General features: G+C 42.8%; 1 protein-coding gene across 3 annotated transcripts in view; it reads right to left on the bottom strand.

Annotated features, from left to right (window-relative positions):
* The window catches only part of LOC123498042 (zwei Ig domain protein zig-8-like), a 181,388-nt gene that overhangs the window by 74,771 nt on the left and 80,644 nt on the right, over positions 1–25,973 (bottom strand). For 2 of the 3 annotated variants that reach the window (XM_045245117.1, XM_045245119.1), the window contains exon 3: positions 15,668–17,259. In XM_045245117.1, the coding sequence (XP_045101052.1) occupies positions 15,668–15,773 (106 nt within the window). In that variant the 5' untranslated portion in view covers positions 15,774–17,259. The remainder of the gene's footprint in view (positions 1–15,667; positions 17,260–25,973) is intronic. The other variant, XM_045245118.1, reaches the window with a different exon arrangement.

Raw genomic sequence — 25,973 nt, 5'->3', positions numbered from 1 at the left:
AATCACTCACATAAGTTTCTGAAACTGTATAAAATTTCCTAATAGTAAGCAGAATAAATATAAATACGGTGTGATTAGATGGCTTGATTTGGATTAGAACAGTTTTAGGAGGTCAGAAGATTAATGGGCAAAGTCTTCACTATTTTAATCACCCATATGAGTTTCTGAAGCTGTAGAAAATCACCAAATAGTAAGCAGAATAATGGGTACTGAAGGGGTTATGTGTAGAGAATGTAAAAGTTCATCTCTTCAAAGTTCTTATTGCAGACTTTTCTGAGGAACACTGGTGAAAAAAAAATGGTACTACTGTCAGCCGTCAAGGAAGTGTTGTAAATCCAAATGCAGTCAATGGGAGGCTTACAGGAAGAGTGATATTTCAACGCTTGGATATGTTAAAGTTGCAGCAGTAAAGTGGCACAGGATATTTACAGCGGATGGTTGAAATGTTTGCACCTCGCTTTGACAGCCTGACTGATTAAGACTGACACAGGAAATCACATGAAAAAAAAAAGAAGTAGGCGAGAACGGACACTCCTTTTTTTTTTTTTCTTTCTTTATCATGGTACAGTACAAAAGATAATGTTCCTGAGACCGTGAAATCCGCGACTAGGTAACGCGACTCGTGAAATAAGATAAAATATTACTAGTATATAAAGGTAACATATCAACAAAGTAGCATAACTCGAGCAATAAAGTAAAACAATAATAGCGTAGAAAGGTAACATTATTGTGAATTTGTGTAGTAAACCAATATAAGATCTCGTATAACAAGCTGAGGAAAAAAAAAAAAAAACTTAAGGATTAAAGTAACGTAACTCGTGTAATTAGGTAAAACAATAACATTTAGCGTAGAAAGGTAACACATCACCAATTTGTATGGTAAACCAATATAAAATCTCTTACAATAAGCTGAAACAATGAAAATTTAGGTAATAAAGTAGCGTAACTCGAACAATAAGGTAAAATAATAATAGTTAGCATAGAAAGGTAACATTATCACGAATTTGTGTAGTAAATCAACATAAAATCTCATACAATAAACTGAAGTAATAAAAGACTTAAGGAATAAAGAAAGTTAACTCGTGCAATCCGGCAAACAATAAGAATACATACAAAAAACTAAACATAATAACACGCACAGAAAATTACACAACCCACACAACAAACCACCATAATAATCAGACACACATCATAACTTTCCGCAATGTCAGGGTCGAGTAGATGACAAGAACCAGAGACAGGCAGACAGATAACACAGTGGAAGTTCAGTCCTGTAAACCCACCCGCGTCCAACACCTCCCTCTCACAACACACAACAATGAAGTAAAGGCGCGTGCATCTGTCTCACAATTCACCGCCACCATATTGAGCCGCAGTGCTTGTGTCATACTTTTGCCAAGGTGAGGGAGGGAACACGGCGCGAGAGTCAATTAAGGTTTGGCGCCATAATTCTTGTCTCTAGTATCCAAATCACCGCCCTGAGTAATATAAATCAAGAAGACCTTCACAACACCGTAACGCTTCAATTTTCCGGTTAACCCCTTCAGTACCATGACGCGTGTCCATACTTATTTTCCTTACTATTTGGTGATCTTGTACAGCTTCAGAAACTCATGTGGGGGATTGGAATAGTGAAGACTTTGGCCATTAATCTTTTGATTTTTATAGACTCTTCCTAATGTCAATAAAATGGTCTAATCGTATACAAATCTCAAGGAAAAAAGTGTCCCAGTACTGAAGAAGTTAATTTAATCAGTAGCCGTCCAAACGCTGAATGAAACCAATGCTCCTATTCTGAGAAGTTTCCACGCTGTACCAACACTATATGTACCCTTTTAATGTAGACAAGGGTATTTCTGTCCACATTAATCAAGGAAACCTTCACAACACTTCAATTTTCCGGTTGATTTGATCAGCAGCCGTTCAAACGCTCGAATGAAAATTATGATTATGTTCTGATAAGCTTCCAAGCTGCAGCAAGACTAATATGTACCCTTTCAATGTAGATAAGAGTATTTCTGTCCACATTAATCAGGAAAACCTTAACAACACCTTCAGAACATTTAAATTTTAATTTTATCAGTAGCCTTCCAAACGCTCGTATAAAACCAGTAATTTTGTTCTGAGAGGCTTCCACTCTGCAGCAAGACTAATATGTACCCTTTCAATGTAGATAAGGGTATTTCTGTCCACATTAATTAGGAAAACCTTTACAACACCTTCACAACACTTCATTTCCTGTTAATTTTATCAATAGCAGTCCAAACGCTCGAATGAAGCAAGTGATCGTGTTTTGAGAGACTACCACGCTGCACCAAAACTATATGTATACCCTTTTGATGTAAACAAGAGTACATCTGTCCATATTGTACCATTCTGGAAGGAGGAAGGTGATATTGTGGGTAGATGTGTGTTGTTATACCCCCTCGTATCAAATCTACCCTTATCGTACCTTTCATTTTTTACAGGGGACTTAAAAAGGGTTCTATTTGATATTTGCTGGTATTTTAGTGCGCCTTATTTGTGGTTTATATTTTCTTTCTTTCTTCTTCTGATTTTTGTTGTCGTTGTTGTTGTTGTTGTTGTTGTTGTTGTTGTTCTTTCCTTCCCTGTTTGCATTGTTTGTTTATCTTTTTTTACTCTTCTTCCCCGTTTTCTATTTCTTTCTCTATTGTCGATTTTATGTGTTTGTTTTGTTTATTCCTGTCTTTCTCTTTTCTTTGCTTCTTTGTTTTTCATATTTTTCAGCTTTATGTCCATGCTTTCTCTTCTTTATTCCTTCCTACCTTCTCTCTCTCTCTCTCTCTCTCTCTCTCTCTCTCTCTCTCTCCCTATATCATTCACAGGGTAATAAATCCGGTAACATGCGACCACTCTTTTTAATTAGAACACACACGCACACACACACACACACACACACACACACACACACACACACACACACACACACACACACACACACACCAGCACGCCATGTTTTGCCTATAATTAATAACTTTGAAGTGCAGGTGCGATATTTTCTTTTGGTGTGTTTTAGTGAGTTGGGCCTCGTCAGCCTTGGATCGAGTCTTGAGACGTGAACTACTGACGCAACTAATTTAGAGCAAAGTTCCTGCCCAGCTTCCTCTCTCTCCTCTCTCCTCCCTTCATGCAAAGTTATATGAAATGGTGAACGTGCATGATTCTCGTGTTATAATGTGTTGGGTTAGGATATACTACGGTCATTCAAAGGCACGTGTTCTTATTATGCTTTGTATTTTTGTTAGTAACAGTTTTAAAGATTTCAGTACCGAGACGTATTTTTCATCATGCTTTTTTTTTGGGTATGATTAGACGGTTTTATTTGCATTAGGAAGGGTCTATGGAGGTCAGATGATTAATGGCCAGAGTCTTTACTATTTCAATCCCCACATAAGTTTCTGAAGCTGTATAAAACCGCCAGTTGGTAAGGAAAATGAATATGAAAACGTGGCATGGTACTGAAAGGATTAAAGTTACGTAAATGGTTAGTCGCGTTCTCAAGGGATATTTACTTTCCTCAGTGAGTATGTGAAGTTTATGTAAAGGACAATATTTAAAGGTTACATAAATGGGTAGTCAAGATCTTAAGGGGCTTTTATTCCGTAACTGAGTATGCAAAATCCTTAACTAAAACAACGATCACGAAACACATTCATAACCACAAGAATCACCAATATAGCTTGTCACTCGAATTGCTAAGTGCTTTTTCCCTCAATGAGTATGCAATATCTTTAGTTAACTCCTTCAGTACCATGACGCTTTTTCATATTCATTCTGCTTACTATTTGGTGAGTTTATACAGCTTCAGAAACTTACGTGGGGGATTAAAATAGTGAAGACTTGGCCATTAATCTTCTGACCTGTAGAGAGCCTTTCTTATGTCAGTAAAATGATCTAATCGTAACCAAAAACTCAAGGTAAAAATGCGTTTCAGTGCTGAAAGGGTTAACTACACCTAAGATTATGAATACACACTTAAAACTACTACAATAACTACTAATGAATTTTGTCACTCGTAAAATAAATGACAACCCTTACAAAACCTGACCAAAACAGCGACAATGTAGAATATTCCAAACAACTAAAGAAAATTGTTTGAGTTGAGGCAAATAACATCAATGGGAATAAATGATTAAACTCGTTCTCTCGTTACGGTTTGGAATGAGGTGGTGCTCACTGGTCCTGTTTTGGTTCCCTTTGGTGGCGAGGGTTATTCATAGGGCACAAACCTTCCCTTCCCTTTCCTATCCCTCCCTCCCTTCCATTCCATTCTCTTCTCTTCTCTCTTCCTCCCTTCCCTTCCCTTCCCTTCCCTTCCCTTCCCTCCTCCCCTCCCCTCCTTCCTTCCCTTCCTTCCTTCCTTCCTTCCCTCCCTTCTCTTCTCTTCTCTTCTCTTCCCTTCCCTTCCCTTCCCGTTCCTTCCTTTCCCTTCCCTTCCTTTCCCTTCCCTTCCCTTCCCTTCCCTGACATCAATGCGTCCATTACTCTCTCCCCTTCCACCCTTGCATACTCCCTTCCTCTCTTCCTTCACCACTCCTCCATTTTCTTCTCTCTTCTCTTTTCTCTTCTATACTTGCATCCATTTCCTCTCTCCCCTTCCTCCCTTTTACCTTTGTATTCATTCGTCCCTCCCCTTTCTCACTTGCATTCATTTTCTCCCTCCTCCTCCACGCAAGCACCCTCTCTTCTTTATCCTTCCATCCTTACTAGTCTCCTCTTTCCCCTCCTCCCTTTCCTTCATTGACACCTTTCCCTCCCTTCTGTTCCACCCTTGTTCACTTTCCTTCCACTCTGACACTTATTCCACTCTCCCCTTCCACTCTCACACTCTTCCCTCATCTCGCCAGCCCTCCTTCACTCCCACTAACCTTGCAGGAAGTGTGCTGGAAATCAAAAGCCCACCACATCTTTGATAACGAAAAGGTGTGTCGAGAAGCCAAACTTGTGCTAAAATAGTACGCGAGGGGGGTTTAATTTGTAAAGTTTCCCGTTGCTTCATCATATCATATTCTCCTTCCCTGGTTGAAATTCCCGGCGTTCGTATTAGTTAATGGTAAGGTCTTGGTATATAGTGGTGAGCTGACGATGTGTTCTTGATTGGTTGGTTGAAAATAAAGGAAAGAGAGGAGATTTGTATGGTTCGTATACTCGTAGAAGGCCTTCAAATGTTCTTTAGTCAACGCTCTAGCTTCCTATCATGACTGTCTTCAGTGGCGAGTTCTCATTGGCTGTTTCTATCTATTTGATCTATTTTCAGCGATTTTTTTCCCTCTCTCTCTCTCACACACACACACACACGAGAGAGAGAGAGAGAGAGAGAGAGAGAGAGAGAGAGAGAGAGAGAGAGAGAGAGAGAGAGAGAGAGAGAGAGAGAGAGAGAGAGAGAGAGAGAGAGAGAGAGAGAGAGAGAGAATGTGTGTGTGTGTGTGTGTGTGTGTGTGTGTGTGTGTGTGTGTGTGTGTGTAGGGAGGTAATTGCAGTGAACACGTCCAATTACATGCAACCATTCCTCTTCCTCTTATCCTTTTGATCCCATAAGCCTTTTTCAATCAGTGATGCATAATAATTGTTAAACTCTCGCTGCCATCATGAAAACGCCCCTGAAAACCCTCGCAGTCTTTATAAGAGCGTTAAACATATTATAGAGATTTTTTTTTAAGTAAGAGAAGAGGACTGGCCGCCGTGGTACAGTGGAACCATGCGTGCTTTGGGGTCAGAGGGGTCTCCAAGCGCACGGGTTTGAATCCTGTCCACGGTCCGAGTGTAGGTTGGGCTTCCTCACTTTGGGCAACGGTTTCCTAGCGGGTGGGCTTTGAGATAGGAGGTACCACAAAAAAGTATCCCCTTTACCCCATAAATTCCCGTGAAAAGTCCATATGGTATAAAAAAAAAAAAAAAAAAAAAAAATACATATATAAAAAAAAAAAAAAAAAAAGGCCCACTCAGTTGCCAGTCTCCATATAAAGCCGATTGAATGAAGATAAGGGGTTGTTGCTTCAAAACAGCAGCAGACAAACTGTACAACAACACATCCCTTCCCGAGAATGTCATACTAAAACAAACATCACAGGAAAAGAAAAAAAATACGATTCATTGCCAAAATAAGAAAAAAAATAGGTAGTAATTGAATTTCGTGCCAAAATACAGGAAGTAGCGAGAGAATTTCGAGAGAAAGAGAGAGACGCGAGAGAGAGAGAGAGAGAGAGAGAGAGAGAGACCCAGAAATCGAGAGACGAAGTGAGGAGGGTTATTCCAGCGAACACATTGAGTGAGTTACATAAAGCCATTACTTCACCTCTTACCCATCTGGACCACACTGCCTTTAATTCACCCAAAAACCTTAAACAACGCACGGGATAATGACGCCCTTTCAGCACCGCCCTCCGTCCAGCGCGCCGCTTTGCACTTCACCTCGCCTTGCCTGACAATCAAACCCAGTGCCGCGGCGGGAGACAAAGACCTGTAGCACCTTATGGGAAGCGTTCGAAGGGCTCCTTGTGAGGGAATGTTCAAATTACCGAGCGGCTCCTGTGCTGCAAGTAGTAATCCTCAATGCGCGTCCAGCGGTGATCGTTATTATTTCCCTATTGCAATCCCCGGGTAAGAGGCAGGCAAGGCAGGCAAGGCAGGCAAGTAGCACCTCAATGTATGTACGCAAGCGAGTCAGCAGCGTCCCCAAAGCACCGGGTTCTCCCTCTCCCTTTCGGGTAAGATGTTCAATAAACGCTAACTCACAACTCAAGAGAGACCCCGATGCCTTCACGAATCCGATATTGGACCATTCGCACACTCTTTCTTTTTTATTTGGTATTGTTTGTGGTCTGCACCCCGCGCCCTCCTGTAGCGGGTCATCCAGGACTCCTTCACGCCATGCTGGGGAGGCGAGGCGAGTGGTGAAGCCAGGGACGGTCAAGACACGCAAATATCAAAGGGAGATATCCAGAGAATGTTCAAGATAGTGTACGTACAAGAAGGGAAAGAGGGTAAAGCACGTGTGTATCTCAGAAGACCAAGAAAAAAGGTCGCAGACACGTCCAACAAGCAAACCAGGTTCAAACTACTTAGAACAAGGGAAGAAGGTTCAAATACAAAGTTAACTTAGGAAAAATCAAAGGAAGAGGTTTAAAACACGTACAACAAGAGTAAGGAAAAAAAAAGTTCGAGACACGTATAAGAAGATGAGGTTCAGGAAGAGAGACACGGAAAAAAAATACTGGGAAGATTACCAACACGTAGATTAAGGAGGAGATTCACGGTATGTAGATCAGACGAAGGAGGTTCAAAGCATATACAAAAAAAGGTGGAGGTTCAAGTCAAGTATATAGAACAAGGTAAGGAGATTCCAGTAGGTTCAAGTCATGTATAGAATAAGCGGTAGAGGTTCAAGTCACTTATGGAACAAAGCAAGGAGGTTCAAGGCACGTAGAAGGAGATTCAGGGCAGGCAAAAGAGGGCAAAGAGGTTCAAGGTACGTAGATCAAGCAAAAGAAATATTATAAACGAAAAATAAGGAAAAGAGATTCAAAGCAAGCAGAAACAGGAGGTTGAATACGCACAAAACTAAGGGAAAGAGGTTTAAGGCACATAACTTTTGGAATATAGCGAGAGAATGTTCAGTTTTGCCAAGAACAGTTTTATATCTTTGGTTATATACTTGCCATGAACTTCCACATGCAAATTTAGACCAAAATCACAGTATCCTACGCACTGATTACTATTGTCCTTTCACTGCAACACGCAACATTTCACACCACTAACAGCAGTGCAAGGAATCTTTATCAGCATCTCAATTAAAGAAAGCGACAAAAAGAATAGATTTGGCAATACATAATCAAGCTCAGTGTTTGGATGTCGGTGTAGAACAAGATAAGATGTCCGAGTGATTGGTTATTAGAGGGCCGCCGTGGTGCAGTGGAATCATGAGTGCTTTGAGGTCCGAGGGGTCTCCAAGCGCATGGGTTCGAATCCTATCTACGTTCTGAGTGTAGGTTGGGCTGCCTCATTCGGCGCAAGGGTTTACCTAGCGGGTGGACTTTGAGATAGGAGGTACCCCCCAAAAAGATCCCCTTTAGCTCATAAATTCCCGTGAAAAGCCCACACGGTATAAAAAAAAGTGTCAAATAGAAGTGAAAGGGCTTAATTGGTGTAAATAATAGTAGTGTTTTGTATTATTTGTTCCTCGGATGTGTAAAATGTTCCCCGGCGTGGTGTGAATTATTGTTCATGGTGTCTTGTAGCATGGCCTCTCCAGCCTCTCCAGCCGAGACAGAGAGTGCAGGGCTGGATTCTTGGCATTCCGCTCCCACTTCAACGCTCACATACACTGGGGAGGCAAGATTCTACTGTCGCTGTCAATGTGGAAAGTCCTCTTGTTGTTGTTGTTGTTGTTTTTCTGGCACTATTATAAAACTGGTATGGATTAACTTGGTGCTCTGTTTATATATTCATTTATTCATCTATATCTTTATTATTTGTTTATTTTTCATCAAACTTTGTATATTTGAGGGAAAAACAAATGTTACGCTTATTTGTGACTTCCTCTTCTCTCCTTTCTTCCTCATCTCAGTTCCCTTCCTTCCCTTTCTTCCTCTCTTGCGCGTGCCACACAGGAGGCCTGACAATTACAGCAGTGTCGCGGCGCGGCGTGAGTGTGGTCAAGCGATAACCATGAGGCTCCTTAGTGTCGAACTCTGAGCACCGTCAGCCCCACACCTGCCTCTCACCCTTAATAACAGCGTCCACATAAAAACAGTTCCCGTTAACAGAACAGTCGTGAGAGGACCGTAACCTGCCTGGCGGTGCAACCTTGGTCCACAGTAATAACGAGACGCCTGCCGCCTCCACCAATAGATGTCGAGGCGATAAGGCCAAGATAAAGGACCCAACTCTCTTTACGGGACGACCAGGGTGGCGGTGGTCATGGCAAGGGAGACTTAGGTATTAGTGGGCAGACGGAGGGGCGGCGGCGACGATAGTGGAGAGAAAAGATGTGGCCTGCGCGGGTCTTGAGGAGACGACTGGCTGAAAGTCACCCTGAAAGGTCTATCTGGACAGGGGAAAATGTATTTAAGTGTTTGTGATCGGTCGATTGACTTTGCAACTACCGGCCTGGAAAATACAATGGCGAGTTGACGGAACGAGATGGGCGGTAAAGGCGACGCCAAGCACGCCGTGAAAGGTACCGCGAGATTGTCCTGAAAAGGAAGGGAGGAGCTGCGCCACGCCACTTAACCTACATAATGTGTGGAGGTGCGGCAGTATAGCGCTCCGAACACAAGGAAAGTGACATGTATACGTTTTGATCGGACAAAAATAAAAATGGGTGCCAATATGAGTGAGTTAAGACGGACGTTAGGACAGCGTGAAAGCAGCGGCGGCGTTTGATGGCGGTGGTGGTGGCGGCGGCATGTGACAGCTAGATGCAAGGGTCAACGTTCCTCACACACACACTGAACGCATTTGCTTGGAAAAGCCTTTGTCATTTAATTTTCTTTTATAATTTTTTGTAATGCATTCAGATTTATTCATTTCCACAGTAAGCGATTACCTAGTCCGCTGTTTCTCCGGTGCAGATATAAAAATTTTCAATATATCATACTTAGTTATCTTTGTTGAGCTAATCCTATTTCTTTTCACAATTCAGTGGCTTTCAAATGATTCCCAGTCGTGTATGTTTGCTTAACAGAGTCATGAGTTAAAAGAAATTCGCTCTTTAAAAAAATGCATTTTGGCAAGCAATGGGCAAACAATGCACATAACAGAGGTCTGGCACAGAAGAGACCGCGGCTCCAGAGTTGCTCGTAACATAACCTTTACTCGTGAGACACACGGTTGTCTTGGCCAGATATCGAGTAACACATCGCACCACCTTCAACTGCTCATAGTTTATCTTCAATCTCAAGTTCTTTGAATCCATCTGTTGTCGGGTTTGGTGCCGGGGCTGTCAAAAGATCAGAGGAATTAAGATCAAAGGAAAACACAGCACGCAGTAGGAGGAGATGCAACTCTTCTGATCACGACTGGAAATGTCATTCTTTGAGGCTTCAGGGTAACAGTTCAAGAGCGAGAGAGAGAAAAAAAAAAAATACAGTCTTTCCATCCAAGGCGTTTTAGTGACCAACGAGGGAAAGTTACCTTTCTACCAGGGTGAAATCACAAGTTATTATTTAAGCATAAAAAAATATCATGTCGCTTCGAAAATCAATACATTAAAACGTAAATATTTCACAGCCACAGTGGCGTCTAGGATGGCGAACAGTGGCTTTGGAATTCCAGTAACAGCGTTGTAAATAAATCTTCAGTGACCGGACGCGGGGTGAAGATTCGCCTTAATTAAACTGTCAAGGGACTTTCTATTTCTGCATCGGAGCCAAGCAGGAATTCCACACAAGAGAATATAAAATAATAAAAAATCAGTATGATAATTATATAGAAATCCAGAGAAACACTCGAAGGATTTGGAACGATTTAAAATTGCTGAAATCTAAACTTTTTCCCCACTGGTTTCAAGATTATAAAAACAACAGACAATTGAGAGAGAGAGAGAGAGAGAGAGAGAGAGAGAGAGAGAGAGAGAGAGAGAGAGAGAGAGAGAGAGAGAGAGAGAGAGAGAGAGAGAGAGAGAGAGAGAGAGAGAGAGAGAGAGAGAGAGAGAGAGAGAGAGAGAGAGAGAGAGAGAGAGAGAGAGAGAGAGAGAGAGAGAGAGTCCTTCTGCCAGCGCTACCCTTGACCCTCCCCTGGAAAAGAAAAAGAGAAGATAAAAACCTTGAGGAAGCACGAGCATTAATCCTGCAGGTCAACACGCGAGGGTCTTGCAGGTTCGTGATGTCATTAGCGTACATCACAAGTTAGTCTGTACCCTTTTACTGCTCCGGTTGTCCTTTGTTAACACTGAGGGCAACGGGAAAAAAACGGTTTGCATGTACACACTCAGAAAAAGGGAAGAGAAAATAGGAGGTTAATTTTGCCCTTTCTAGAATACAGGATTATTTGAAGTGACTGTAATATAAAAATGAGTGTACAGAGTGAGTGGGTGGTAGGGAAACACAAGCTGATGTAAGGTGCGTACTATATTTAAAGAATATAGTAGTACATACCTATAGTCTGTGTACTCTAAAATGGCTCCTGAACTTAAAACTTATTGTAGCTTATTGATAACGTAATTGATTTGATGCGAATAATACTTGTTTTCTGTTGATCAACGCACTTATGACAAGGATAGTTCACGGTTTTCCTTGAGACCTGACAACCACGCATTCCCTGGGACACCATTCAAACCGAGACCCAGGAGCCACTTTAGAGTAGACAGACTTTAGTAGCTTGTGTCTCCCTTCCACCCACATTTGTCTAGTTTTACCTGAATATAAGTGTCTAAAACATTTGCAGGTGATTACTGGGGGAAGATGCTTGGGAATTTACACCCTTTAGTACCATGACGCGTTTCCTTATTCACTCTGCTTACTATTTGGCGATTTTTATACAGCTTCAGGAACAAATATGGTGATTAAAATAGTGAAGACTGGCCATTAATCTTCTGACCTCCATAGACTCTTCCTAATGTAAGTAAAAACGTCTAATCATACCCAAAATTCAGATTTGAGTAACCATATTAATACTTTCCCTTTTTATGTTAACCTTCCTTACTTCTGTTATATTTTCTTCCACATTCGCTCCAATGACCCAATAACACTGTCCTATACTCACTCCTATGTCCCTCATCTGCTCTGACTCTTTACACTCTACTCCCATAATTCTCACCCATGTTCATTCCAATGCTCGTGTTACATTCTCTACATTACCGTGCCCATACTACTGTTATACCTACCATACTCGCTCCCATGCTCCTCTGATACTCCCTACATGAGCCGATACTATTACGTTTCATGGAAGTGTGGTAACCTGAAGTTCTGCAGTTTCTCAGTGTGATGGTTACGGCTCTCTAAAGATACGAGGCCTGAAAAGCAGTAACCTATTTCCCATTCCTTCACCTCAGTCTTGAAAGCCTTGGCTTATGTAATTATGTAATTGTGTTCAGAATGCCTTGGCAACTTTTCAAGGCCACAGAAACGACTAGCCGGGTTTTCAAGAAAGTTTCTCCTTACAGTAATCTAGAAATCTTGCCAGTTTATCACTAGAAACATAAAAAAGACACCCTTAAAAACACGGCTACCTTCAATTAAAGTCTTAGGAAAGTAGTGAGGGTGAGAGCAAGGCGTTTCAGAATATGGGTTTCAGTTTCGTTGTACTTAAAATAATAATTTATGGATGAAGGTGAAAGGTGGAAATAAATAGGTATGTTTTTATAGAGGGACTGGCCACGTGCAGGGCTGGCGGATTCTTGTAACTTCCCTTATTTCTTTTATGTTCTCGTGTTCTTGAGCCCTTGAGTACCATGACACGTTTCCATACTCATTTTGCTTACTATCTGGTGATTTTATACAGCTTCAGAAACTCATGTCGGGGATTAGAATAGTGAAGACTGCGTCCAATAATCTTCTGACCTCCATAGATCCTTCCTAATGTTGATCAAATGGTCTAATCATGCACAAACCTCAAGGTAAAAAATGTGTCTCAGTATTGAAGAGGTTACTGAGCAAAACTTGGATTATAATAAACGAAACTTACGTTCACGAATAGGACTGTAAGTGAGTGGAATAAGCGCGATCAATAAATATATAGGTGATACTTTCAAGGGGAGGTTGGGTGAATTTATTGATGGTAAGTTTTCAATGGCCAGAAACTGAGTAGCGTGGGTCAGTTTTCATATCTACTCTGCTTACTATTTGGTGATTTTATACAGCTTCAGAAACTCATGTGGGGATCAAAATAGTGAAGACAGTGGCCATTAAACTTCTGCCTCCATAGACCCTTCCTAATGTGAATAAAATCATCTAATCACACCTAAAATTCGAGCAAAAAATGCGTCCCAGTACTAAAAGAGCTAAGAGTCACATTATTCATCTATTTATTCATTTGTACCACAGCTCACAACTCGGAGAAATTGCTGTTCTCTTACATCACAAATCGAATCATATAAGCTTCCCATAATTGCAAACTTGATTGAATTAGTGAAATATCAAAATCCTGTTACCTTTAATTTTCTCGACTCGTGGTTTCCAGTCAAGATTATTCGCAGTAATATTTCAGTCTCGTTTTGCTCTCCACCCTTCAGCTTTGATGGTAATTACTTCCGTCTCTTCCTCTCTAAAGGTTGCCTCATTCCTCACACATCTGCTTAAAATTCACCACGGAGAAAATTTTGCCTCTTATTCACATTTTATAAATTACACTTTCTGGGCCATCCATGTTTATGAGTCATGTACGAACAACATATATATCTGACGGCTTATTTCTATTGTTCCTGAAATACTCTTATTGGTACGTGTTGTTTCACTATCCATGCCATATTCTTCATATTTTCGTATACCCTTTGTCCTTTTGCTGGTTCATGATATACGGTTATTAATTCCTGTAGATGGAAAAATCGCAAAGTAAGCACTACTAACAAGAGGCTGACTGCATACTTCTCCCTTCACAATATCCTTTAAGTCCTTCGCTACTGGATTGCATTGAGTTTTGGGTGTGATTAGACGACTTTATTTACATTAGGAAGGGTCTATGGAGGTCAGAAGATTAATGTCCTGAGTCTTCACTATTTTAATCCCCACGTACGTTTCTGAAGTTGTAAGAGATCACCAAACTATAAGCAGAATAAACATCAAAATGCGTCACGGTACTATAGGGGTTAACAATAACATGACGCTTAACTCTCATGCACACAAACATTGACCACTGACTAGACTCTCACCTTTTCCTTCACACATTCAGACCTTAACCTCATCTATAATTCACATTTCACACAGTGCCACGGACATCTCCCACCTCTACCTGAACTCACCCACACTCAGAGCCCGATTTTGAAGCAACGACACTCTTTTATTTACAAGACAATACGTAGAAGAGAGATTCTGTCCCCAACACCTCCCCCTAATCGTAGAGAGCACAGGGAACACCGCGTCAGGAGTGCTTGGGGGTGTGTTGCCTGGGGGTGTGAGTCAGTTTTTAGACTTTAAAGTATTTCAACACAGGTGGGAGTCAAGAGCACATTGAGTACCGCCACGACCAACGCTCTTAATTACTTATGGGGTTGTGCAGGAGAGAGAGAGAGAGAGAGAGAGAGAGAGAGAGAGAGAGAGAGAGAGAGAGAGAGAGAGAGAGAGAGAGAGAGAGAGAGAGAGAGAGAGAGACAGAGACAGATAGATACACACACACACACACACACACACACACACACACACACACACACACACACACACACACACACACACACACACACACCGCATAGTGTACTGGTTAGCACGCTCGACTCACAATCGAGAGAGCCGGGTTCGAGTCCCGGGAGCGGCGAGGCAAATGGGCAAGCCTCTTAATGTGTGGCCCCTGTTCACCTAGCAGTAAATAGGTACGGGTAACTCGAGGGGTTGTGGCCTCGCTTTCCCGGTGTGTGGAGTGTGTTGTGGTCTCAGTCCTACACGAAGATCGGTCTATGAGCTCTGAGCTCGCTCCGTAATGGGGAAGACTGGCTGGGTGACCATCAGACGACCAAGGTGAATTACACACACACACACACACACACACACACACACACACACACACACACACACGCAGGTTAATAGTTTTCCAGAAGGTATACGCATGAAGCACAAGGAGCGAGCGTTGAGTGGAAGTGACGAGTGATAGCCTCAGGTACCGGTGGTGGTGCTGGTGGTGACGGCAGGAGTCTGGGGCTGGAGTAGGGAGGCGGCGGGAGCAGCTGGGCAGTGAGGACTTGGTTGTAACGATCTGTGCGCTAACTGGTCCTTGCGGTGTTCGGGAGCCCGTTTCGACCGGTCATAACCCATGCGGAGTATAATTATGCGCCACTTTGAAGGTGATGGGACTAACGAGACTCTGATGTTGGCGGAGATTGCGTCGATATTATTGGTAAAGCTTCTGATGCAGCAAGGCGGAAGGGAGGACGAGTAGCGGTGACAGCCCTTGGCGGCAGCGACAGGTGCAAGGCGATCGTCAGCCGCTGCGTCCGGTCTCGTCTCGCTCCTCGATGGCACCCTAACGACGGCGACTTTTCAGAAGGTTTTCACACGCCCACACTAACTGCCGAGTCTTATACAAACATTTCAGCTCAGGTGCTCACGACGGAACATTGAATGGCATACTTATCTCAAGTAATACTGCCGCTACTTCCCGTGAGCCGCGCGGCGCCGCTAATCAAGGACGAGCAAATATACTACAATTAGAACAGCATATTCCAATGTATGTGCGCATTCCCGGAAATGAGGCATATTACACCGGCTCAGGCTCAGAGGCTCCCTCGCCGCCACCCGCAGCGAGCGATACTGTGTTTCCACGGGAGCTGAACTGAGCACTGCAACGACCTCCACGTACTGCTTCCTAATACTTACAGCTTTGGGATCACAACGTCACCAACAGTAATGAATGCATTTACACTATTCTGAAGCATGCCGTGTGCACTTCATCTGAGAAGACTTAACAGTAAAATAAAATATTTGTGGCTCTCTCAATTTTCTCTTCCCTAATGAAAACCCTGATGCAGCATTGTAGGGCTGAGGCGTGCATGCTAACTCACCTGGGTTGGGCTCCGCCGATCCAGAGTTGGCCCCGAGCAGGATGAGAAGCGAGGCCAGCATGATGCTGGCACTCAGCATGGCGGGGGGCGTCAGGCGCAAGCTCATGCCGGTGGTGGTGAGAACCAGGAAGCCTGCCTGTTGGTACTACGCTGCTGCCAACCAGGGTGTCAGTGCCCGGCCGCTACTATGATGCGTCTCCTTGTGGCTCTTGCTCGACTAACGTGTCCGTCATTAGTGAAAGCTTCCCCGAGCGCTCACACTGTTCATCCAGAGCACAAAGTTTTTTTTTCTTTTACTCGACTTTTCCACGAAAGGAAACAAAAGATCTGGTTTTGTTATAGTTAGTAGGCAAAACCTGCTTGCATGAACGTCTCACTAACGTAAAGGATCACTTTACTCCAGTTTCATTATTTTCTTGTTCTCGTCCGTTTATTGTCCACAGTGCAGGAATTTTGTCATTCGTAACTAAATTTGGTGGCTGGTGTAATCATTGCTCCCTCAGTCTTCACCGTTGCTCAAGTTATCGGTCTTGCCGTGTGTCAGCATGCACGTCAACAGGCGCCGCTCACTGCCTCGGCCCTGTCCTTCACAGTCATCTACACCGTGGCCTGGTATCTTCATCACACCGTCATGCCTGTCCCGTGCCTCCGCCTCTCTCCACTCGCTCCTGTTGGGATTCACAATTGCATGTATGTATTTTATTGGCTCAAAAAAGTTTTAGGCATTCAATTTCGCCTCTGATATACATTTTCCAATATTCCGTTAAATAATGTAATTCCCTTGCGTCTGCTGCATTGTAAATAACTTAAACGTACACATTCTGATAGCGAGTCTTCAGCACACTACTTCCTCCACTGGGACTGTTCTTGCTTTAGTTTATGCACTTCTTGTATTCTGACAGTTCATTATTTCTCTTATAAAAGGTTCCAAAAATGCAGTGAAATGTTCCACTGCGGTCAGTCTATTATGGCAGTAATACACCACTTTGCAGGCCATCAAGCGAGGACACTGAGTGATCATACCCATTAGGGTTGTGAAGCATCATTTCCGCGACACTAAGCTGCCCACTCCCCCGGGACAGTTCCTCGCGCGACACTTCAACAGTGAGCGATGAGCAGGTCACATCGTCACTACACCACGACGCGTCACCTCTAATGCCGCTGCTGCTGCTGCTGCTGTCTGCTGGCGGCTCATTGGTTACTTCGCAGTCTTTGTTACAATATTTCCCACATGATCTTATGCATTATATAGAAAATGCCACGGAAGTCTTCAGAACAGTGAGAAAACATCATCTTTTCATTAACACGTAACACTTTCAAATCTGCTACAGTCACATCACGAACATAGTCTCTCACTGCCTTAACGAGCCAGGAAAGGCCTACCAAGGGGGCTGCATGCTCACTGCACCGCCACTTCTTGAGGTTTAAAGCGGCTCATTATGCGACTCATTCATCATTAACTTCCTTCCTATCTTGCTGAAGGCGACAGCAAGGCATTAATCTGACTTGTCTCGCTGCCTGCACGGGGCCGCTGGTCTTCCGTGGCAGGTGATTCAGAGCTGGAACACTCGGCGCATCCCCTCCTGGGCTTCCTGAGGGCAGAACACAACACAAAGTTATTATTGATTCTCATTCGACATGTAGATTATATTAGTGAAGCTGCTCCGTGTGTAGAGCTGTGTTATTGTGACGTAGGAGTCGAACAAGTCAGTCATTCCCAAGCCATGGTTTGTGTAGAAATGCTTGATAAGGAAAAGAAATATCCTGAGATAGGAGAATGGCAGACGTCAGAAGTCCCCTGGCAACATGGCAAGGCAGTTGAGGGAAGGTTGTGTTTTTAGAAAGATAATGTATTGCACAGTTAAAGTAAATCGGAAAGAATATATTGAATGGAGAATGTTATCAATTTATAACAAAAAAGTCATAGCGTCTAACGAGGAGGTAAGTGACGCTGGCTGGGTGAGGAGGCCGAGAGAGGAGGGCCAGGGTTATTGCAGCAGCTTGTCTGGAGCAGGATGGAGGGGTATGCTGTACAAAAAGAAGGTATTGCAGGTTGGACATAGAGCAGAAATATCAGCGAGAATATCGGAAAAAATAACAAATACTTTCTCCTTTATTTCAAGAAGCTTTGCACGCAGGACCACAGTGAAACCAAGGATAAGTCCCTGTGAACCGCCCTTGTTATGTATGAATCAGGTACGTACTAATCTTAACTGGCTTGTTTTACTTATCATGTGTACTTATCATTAAAACACATCATACGTTTAATATTCCCAAGTAAAATTGAAAACTGTGGCTGTGCGTGCTGCGTGTGCAAGGCGAGGGACACATTCCAGCGGATTCAGTAAAACAAGTCTAGTGGGGAACACTGCATAAGCGAGAACGGGAAGTTGAATGAGAACATTGGGAGGTAACGCGAGAGGCGGCTCTTTCCTGACGCTCCGGCTCAAACAGTCAGACAGTCAAGCTTGCCAATACCAGCAACGTGTTTTTGACGGCTGGAGGGGAGGCCGTGATATGAAAGTCAGAATGCAGCGGCGGGGCTTCGTTAGGTGAGAGATGAGGTGCAGGGTGGGTGCAAGTGGCGGTCAGGAATCCAGCAACCCTCTGCAATCACCGCCTTGCTGTGTTTTGGGTTTCCTGTCTGCCTTAACCCTTTCAATGCTATATTCGTCACTGTTAACACTGAGATGACTGCAATCATTTCTTTGGATAGACTTACAGAAAAAAAAAAAATGTGAGGTTTTAGTGTTTGTCAAGGTACAGGAGAGACAGCGGTGCAAAAAATTACCCTTTTAAGAATTGTAAGTAATAATGGGAAAAATTGAGTGGCAGTGAAAGGCTTAAATCCTCTGATCTAGCGACAGTCTTCTCGCTACACGTCAATTCTTTGGGATTAGAGGACTTAAGACTGAGGGAAAAGTGTTGTCCATTGCTCGTATCGATGGTAGTTAGACATGAGAGAGGGAGAAAGATTTGAATAGGAATGAGAACCTGTTGTAGGTCTTTCTCTCTCTCTCTCTCTCTCTCTCTCTCTCTCTCTCTCTCCACCCACCGTCATATTCCATTCCACTCTAATTTCCTGTAGTCACAATTCACTCTCCCCTCATTCCCTCTTCCTCCTGGCAGTCAACTACTATGGTTTCTCCTTCGCTCACTTTACCTTCATCTTCACAAATCTTCGTTCGCGGCTCTGACTTCTTAATTGGCACCTTCTGTGAGCGAGACGTGCCTTTGCCTTGCTTCTCCTCCATCACTATTGACCCTCCTCCTCCTCCTCTGAGTTATAATATGCATAATGACAGGCAGAAAGTTCCCCACACTAACTCCACGTAACCTGTTCCTTGTAATCGCTGCTTTCATGATGCGGTTATGTCTACGTGTCCTCGAGTTCGTGTTATGGGATTATTTTATTGAGTTTTTATACTTTTATCTCGTTATCTCTTTCTCTGTTTGTTTTCTTTTTTACGCGTCGTGGTTTTGGAGAGGATGAAAGACACTGTTCACGCGTCTGTTTTGTTTTATTTCTTTTGTTTTACTTATTTATTTAATTTTTTTCAGTCTAGAATCGCTCGTTCTTTTTAATATTTGTTACTGAGAACCAGCTTTAATTCCCTTCTTTGCCAAATCTCTCTCTCTCTCTCTCTCTCTCTCTCTCTCTCTCTCTCTCTCTCTGTGTGTGTGTGTGTGTGTGTGTGTATGTGTGGGTGTTTGTGTTATTTCCTGGCCCGTTCCTCTTCTGCTTACAAAGAGGAGCAGCAGCAGCAGCAGTGGCAGTAGTAGGTTCGATACGGAAAGAGTGTGTTTTGGGGGCCAGGGAATGGGAATGCGGGGCGAAGGGGCGGGGCTGGTGGGTGAGGGTCGGGGAGGAAGGACAGCGATAGTTATTGTTATTCGCGAAAGTCCAAATAACTCGTGAAGTTTTAGAGGAACGCCACCGGAACGAGCAAGGCGGTGGGCGTACGAAGGAACAACAGCGGCAGTAGTAGTAGTAGTAGTAGTAGTAGTAGTAGTAGTAGTAGTAGTAGCAGTAGTAGTAGTTAGTAGTAGTCCAAAGGCATCAGTTACTTGGTGAGATGGAGAGCGACGTGGCAAGGAGAGGTATAGTACAGAAGTTATTGTGTTCTCGTTAATCTTTTGGTGTCACGAGGTAAAGGTGTGTGTGTGTGTGTGTGTGTGTGTGTGTGTGTGTGTGTGTGTGTGTGTGTGTGTGTGTGTGTGTTTCTTTCCAATCCTTTCTTTACAGTGTATATCCTTTAGTAATCATTCACTATCTAGTTTACTTTTTCCTTTCACTATTGTGCTTGAAATGCTAATAATTTTTTTATGTAATACTAATATATCAAATGAATCAGTTTATGGTAGTGTTCTGTAAAATGTATAATCAGATTAGTGGTTAATCTCTCTCTCTCTCTCTCTCTCTCTCTCTCTCTCTGTGTGTGTGTGTGTGTGTGTGTGTGTGTGTGTGTGTGTGTGTGTGTGTGTGTGTGTGTGTGTGTGTGTGTGTGTGTGCAAGTGTGACCCACATGTGCGAGAAGCTGAATACATTGGGCGCGTCAAGTGTTCCTCTGGGTGGGAAGTTCTGTGATAATTGCAGCGGTGGTGTGTCCAGGAATTTTTGCCTGTAGGAAGGGGAGGGAGGGCGCGTGTCAGGAAACAAGCAGCAAATGGTCAGGCTTGTGAGGGGCCCGAGCAATGTAGGTGGCAGAAAAAAAAAGGTAAAAGTGCCAGAGACAGGGCTTCGCTTTTTCTCTCTCCTCTTTTTTATTTATTTTTTTTTCAGGAGAGTTGCAAGGAAAGAAAGTAATGGAATCTTAACCTGTGTAAAATGTCTCTATGGATTTCCAGGTGTTTAGCGTAAAAGGGGAAAAATAACCAACGCTAGTAAGAAAACTCAGTAAAAAATTAGGGTGACGTGGACAAAGGCTTCAAGGGATGTAATTAGCATAGAACTAGAAAAAAAAAAACAGGTTGAAGTTTGATGAAATTAGATAACAAAAAAAAAAAAGTAGAAAAGGAAGCAAGAGCGATATGACTAAATTAATCTATGCAATTATGTCGTTGATGCAGAGTTAATAGGGAGCCTTAAAATAACGTTACATAAATTTAGGGATAAAAAATATCGTATCTGGACAGGTGTACATATGTCTGTGCAGCGAGTACCACTTACACCGACTTAGTATACTTAATTGTTGTTCTTTTCCTTCCTTCTGGTGAGGTTTTTTTTTAATCTTTCTTTATATTGGGTTATAATTGCTTTTATGGATATTAAGATTGATATTCCTGTACTCTTGTCCATAAACCATCTATCAATACATCTATCTACGTAGATCTTTTTCGTGTTCTTGAAGTTTGGCTTATATTCTTAACTTCTTCAGAACTGGGACGCATTTTTTACCATGAGTTTGGGTATGATTAGACGATTATTAACATTAAGAAGAGTCTATGGAAGTCAGAAGATTAATGGCCAGAGTCTTCACTATTTTCATCCTCACATAAGTTCCTGAAGCTGTATAAAATCTCTAAATAGTAAATAGTAACTAGAATGAATACGGAAATGTGTCATGGTACTGAAGGAGTTAACTCTCAAACACCAGGAGTAACATATACTATACAACAACATTATAGATCGATACCGACTAACCTTACAGAACAATACATAAGGCAGACCAACATGACGGCAGCGTCTCTACGTGGTGTGTGAATGCCAGCAGAGTGAGTCAATCCCTTTGGCTCATGATTTAATAGCGTCTCTCGGGGGTCATTACAGGAATGGTGCGGATGTTCACTTCCTTTCATTCCCTCATAAAAGTGTGTTATTGAGGTGACTTACGTACGTGCCTTCGCTTCCCAAGTCATCACTGTGGGTTACCGTCTTGGACCTTCTTCTTCTTTCATCTCGAGTTTCTTTAACAGGCATTAGTGAAAGTGAATGAGTTTTTCAAGACTGTTTTATTTTTTCTAGTGATTCTTTAGCAAGGATTTTAAACCATCAATGGGATGAACGTCCATGAAAACTCGTTTGTTCGTCAATATTGCCTTTGGAAATAATCTTAACCGCTTCAGTACCATGATGTGTTTTCATATTCATTCTGTTTACTATTTGCTTATTTTATACAGCTTCAGAAACTCATGAGGAGGATTTAAATAGTGAAGACTGTAGCCATTAATTGTGTGACCTTAATAGACCCTTCCTTATGTCAATAAAATGGTCTAATCGTACACAAACCTCAAGGTGAAATGTGCCCCAGTACTGAAGAGGTTAAGCAACGAAGAAAACAACCAAATTATGTGAAGAGGACGAGGAATAGACAGGTATTCTCAAACGCTTTGGTATATCATATGGACGACTTCTAAACGCCAAAAATAAAGAACTTGTTAGGTTCACAGGAACATTTGTCCTATTAAAGGAGATACATTGGCTATACTTTTGAAATATCTTCCTTAGCCAATATTTCTAAACATTCCACGGTGTTTTATCTCGACAATCTTTTAACAGTTGAAGTGATTAGAGTTCTCAAAAGTGTTCCGATGCTTTAATAAGAATTCTCCATCATTAATGACAGAAAGAAAGAACCTGGTACTTGTCTACTCTTCCCGTGAAAGACTTACGTGTATAATGCAATTCAAACCTCGCTTGTTGACTAATTACGTATTGTAATATTCCCGAACTCTGCAAATTTGATGAATGACGTCGTTGCTCCTCAGGGAACATTTTCTGCTACTCGCTACTTGCTCATTTCATCGTAATTTTTTCGACACCAACTTATCAAGAACCATTTTTAAGAGAGAGAGAGAGAGAGAGAGAGAGAGAGAGAGAGAGAGAGAGAGAGAGAGAGAGAGAGAGAGAGAGAGAGAGAGAGAGAGAGAGAGAGAGAGAGAGAGTGTCAGTAACAGTGGTAGACAAACGAATTAAACAGCAGAGCATGCAGAAGCGTACAAATTTGGTTGTCACGAAAGAAACACAATTTCACATACAAATAAAAGGAATCCCATCCCTTTTGTGGCTTCAGGATATCAAACGAGCATCAAATGAAACAGAATCGCCTTACTTAGTTCGCTGGTTCTTATCTTTCAATGGCACATCTAGAAAGGGAGAATGAGAGACGAGGGAGTGGTACGAGAGGTTTGTTTGGTTTGAGGGGACTTGAGCGGGCACACACACACACACACACCCTCCGCAGCAGTGTTGGCCTGACGCAAGCCACGCCGGTGAAATAGATGAAGCAATATGGGCCAATAAAGTAAATGGACGTGAGAGTCAGTTACGCGGAACGTTTTCATCAGTTGATTAATTTGCGATGCGGCGTTTTGGCGTTCATATCCCTACGTTGCCATGGCTTTCCAAGGGTGAGGTTGACAGATACACTCCATCTCATTTTTTGGCAGGCCAGAATTACCTTAAAAAAAAAAAAAAAATAAAGGTAAAGTAAAATAAAGAAAAAGTGGAACGTTGCCATCAGCTATTTTGCCATTTGGCGTTTGTCGGTTGTAAAATTATGCTCTCGTAATTATGAATTTTGAAAAGCGAATCTAACAATACTGCTAATTCTTTACTGACCAGAAATAGCCACGATTAAAATAAGATAATCAAAAAGAAAAAAAAAACGTGCAAAACGGAATAAATGACACAAAAAGCTTATAAACTGTGGAATTCTGGTATAAAACTGTGCAGGAAAAGCCAAAACCCGAGGCTGGCCAAGTGAGCAGCTCGTGTCGTTTTGGAGATTTCCTGGAGCAACAAAACCAACCAGGAGAATTGTTGATTTTATGTGTGGTGAGCGATGCGAGGCGTTGTTGTTGTTGTTGTGTCAGCCTTTGCTTGGTGTAACCGCTTGTCTCAGTGCCGGGGAAAAAGAAAGCTTACTGCCAAGGTCATAGTTATTGCCTGGAGGAATTTTTCTTTTATCTTTACGCTCAGGTACAGCGAATAGGAGAAGAAGCACGCACACACGCGCGCGCGCACACACACACACACACACACACACACACACACACACACACACACACACACACACACACTGAGTAGATCCGTCTGGGAAAAATCGAGAGAAACTTATATTATTAAAAGAACAGAAGAGGCTGAGTACTTGAGCCGACACGTGATGGAAGCGTAAAAGGTGTTCAAATGACATGAAAAAAGGTATTTATAGCTTTCCCCTTTTAGAAGCAGAGACACCTGGCGTAAACGACTACTCAAAGGAACAAAAGAGGTGAAAAATCTAATATAACTACAGAGAAACCTGGACAAATAGATACCTGGAGACTGAAACACGGAGGAACAGCTCAGACACACACACACACACACACACACACACACACACACACACACACACACACACACACACACACACACACACACGAATACGAAACACACAACACCCAGAGTCCTAAATTCGTTTACATCTCGTATAAACTAACCAATTTTCTGGGGGATTTGTTGGGCCAATTCAGACGGTCTCAATTTATTCCCAAGAGCGAGGACTTGGGCATTCAGCGGCGGTCAGTGGCTGGCGGCGGCGAGGCCACTCCTCTTGCCAGGATATACAAGGCCCTGATTTTACTACTGCGCCTGATGGACGGGACGAATTCTTCTTTTACGTAACTCAAATGCTAATTCCATAGTCGGCGGTTGGTGTATTGCTGATAACGAAGAGAGAGAGAGAGAGAGAGAGAGAGAGAGAGAGAGAGAGAGAGAGAGAGAGAGAGAGAGAGAGAGAGAGAGAGAGAGAGAGAGAGAGAGAGAGAGAGAGAGAGAGAGAGAGAGAGAGAGAGAGAGAGAGAGAGAGAGAGAGAGGTAGTACTCACGTTAGGAGTCAAGTGTGCTGTGGTAATAGAGAAGAGATATTTCACGGAACGGAAAATGAACAAAGTAAAGTATAGGAGAAGTTGATATATTCCTATGTATTCCTTTATGTGCTCCAGCCATTATTGTAGCACGAAGAATACTTTTGTGGCACAGTTCTCAAGTCAGGCGACAGGAGCAGAGGAGACGAGGAAGAGGAGGAGGAGAGGTTGAAATATCACAGTTCTTCCCTTTTGACCGTGATGGCTATCGGAGAGTGTGACGCGAGATCAACGTCCAGCGGGGTTGAGCAACTTAATTCCCTCTTGAGTGATGCAGAGAGAGGGAACACATCCCTCCTCCCTCCCCACCTGACCGTCGCGCCTTGGACTGAGCAGCAGGCGCGTGGAATATGAACCTTGTGTCTTATGAGGGAGAAATAATTATATCAGCTCTAATTGCTCTTAATTGCATCGAAAAGACACGTTCTGACAGTGTGTCCAGAATTTCATGAATGTAAAAGAGTCAAGGATGAGAGAGAGAGAGAGAGAGAGAGAGAGAGAGAGAGAGAGAGAGAGAGAGAGAGAGAGAGAGAGAGAGAGAGAGAGAGAGAGAGAGAGAGAGAGAGAGAGAGAGAGAGTTTATTTCGTACCCTTTTAGCACTCTTTGGGTTTTAAGATTATTTTTTTTTTCGTGCTATGAAAGTAAACACAAAATTACTTCACATTATCCTTCTCTACTCCGGACAAAAGACATAAAGCCAGTCTCCCGTCACTCCCATTAAAGCCACACCCACCCACCACCACCACCACCACCACCACTTCTCTTCTCTCCTCCCTCTCCATCACCGCCACCATCAACACCACTCCACCGCCACTGCAACTTCCTTTCACACTGTACCTACCACCACCTCCACCACCACCACCACCACCACCACCATTACCACTACCACTACCTCCCTCTCCAACACCGCCACTGTAACTTCCTTTCACGCTACCTACCACCAGCATAACTCCACACCATCACCACCACGATCACCACCATTACTTCCCTGTTTAATATCGCTTACCATACTATTTCACCACTACCATAACTCCTTTCTACACTTCCTCCTCTTTCTCTAATACCACCCACCACATCACCACAATTCTCCACCACACCACTGCAATAACATCATCACTTTTTTTTTTTTTTACATCTCGAAGGCAATACACTCATATATCACCACCAACATCATCACCACTATCAATATCACTACTGCAATTACCACAGCTGAATCCTCTCCATCATGATCCTCACCACTACTAACATCACTACTACTACTACTTCCACCACACTACCTTACCTAACTTAACCTAACCTAACCTAGACACTACCAAAAGTCACTGCATCTTTTTTTCCGCTACACACCACCAATCATCACAACCAGCAACAAAATCCTTCCCTTCACCACCATCACTTACCACAATCATAAGAACATCAAGAAGCATGGACACTGCAAAAAAGCTTAAATGACATACA

Source organism: Portunus trituberculatus, chromosome 47 (assembly GCF_017591435.1).
Source record: "Portunus trituberculatus isolate SZX2019 chromosome 47, ASM1759143v1, whole genome shotgun sequence".
Lineage (NCBI taxonomy): Eukaryota > Metazoa > Arthropoda > Malacostraca > Decapoda > Portunidae > Portunus > Portunus trituberculatus.
Note: the sequence above shows the minus strand (reverse complement) of the source record. Positions and strands in the feature narration are given on the sequence as shown.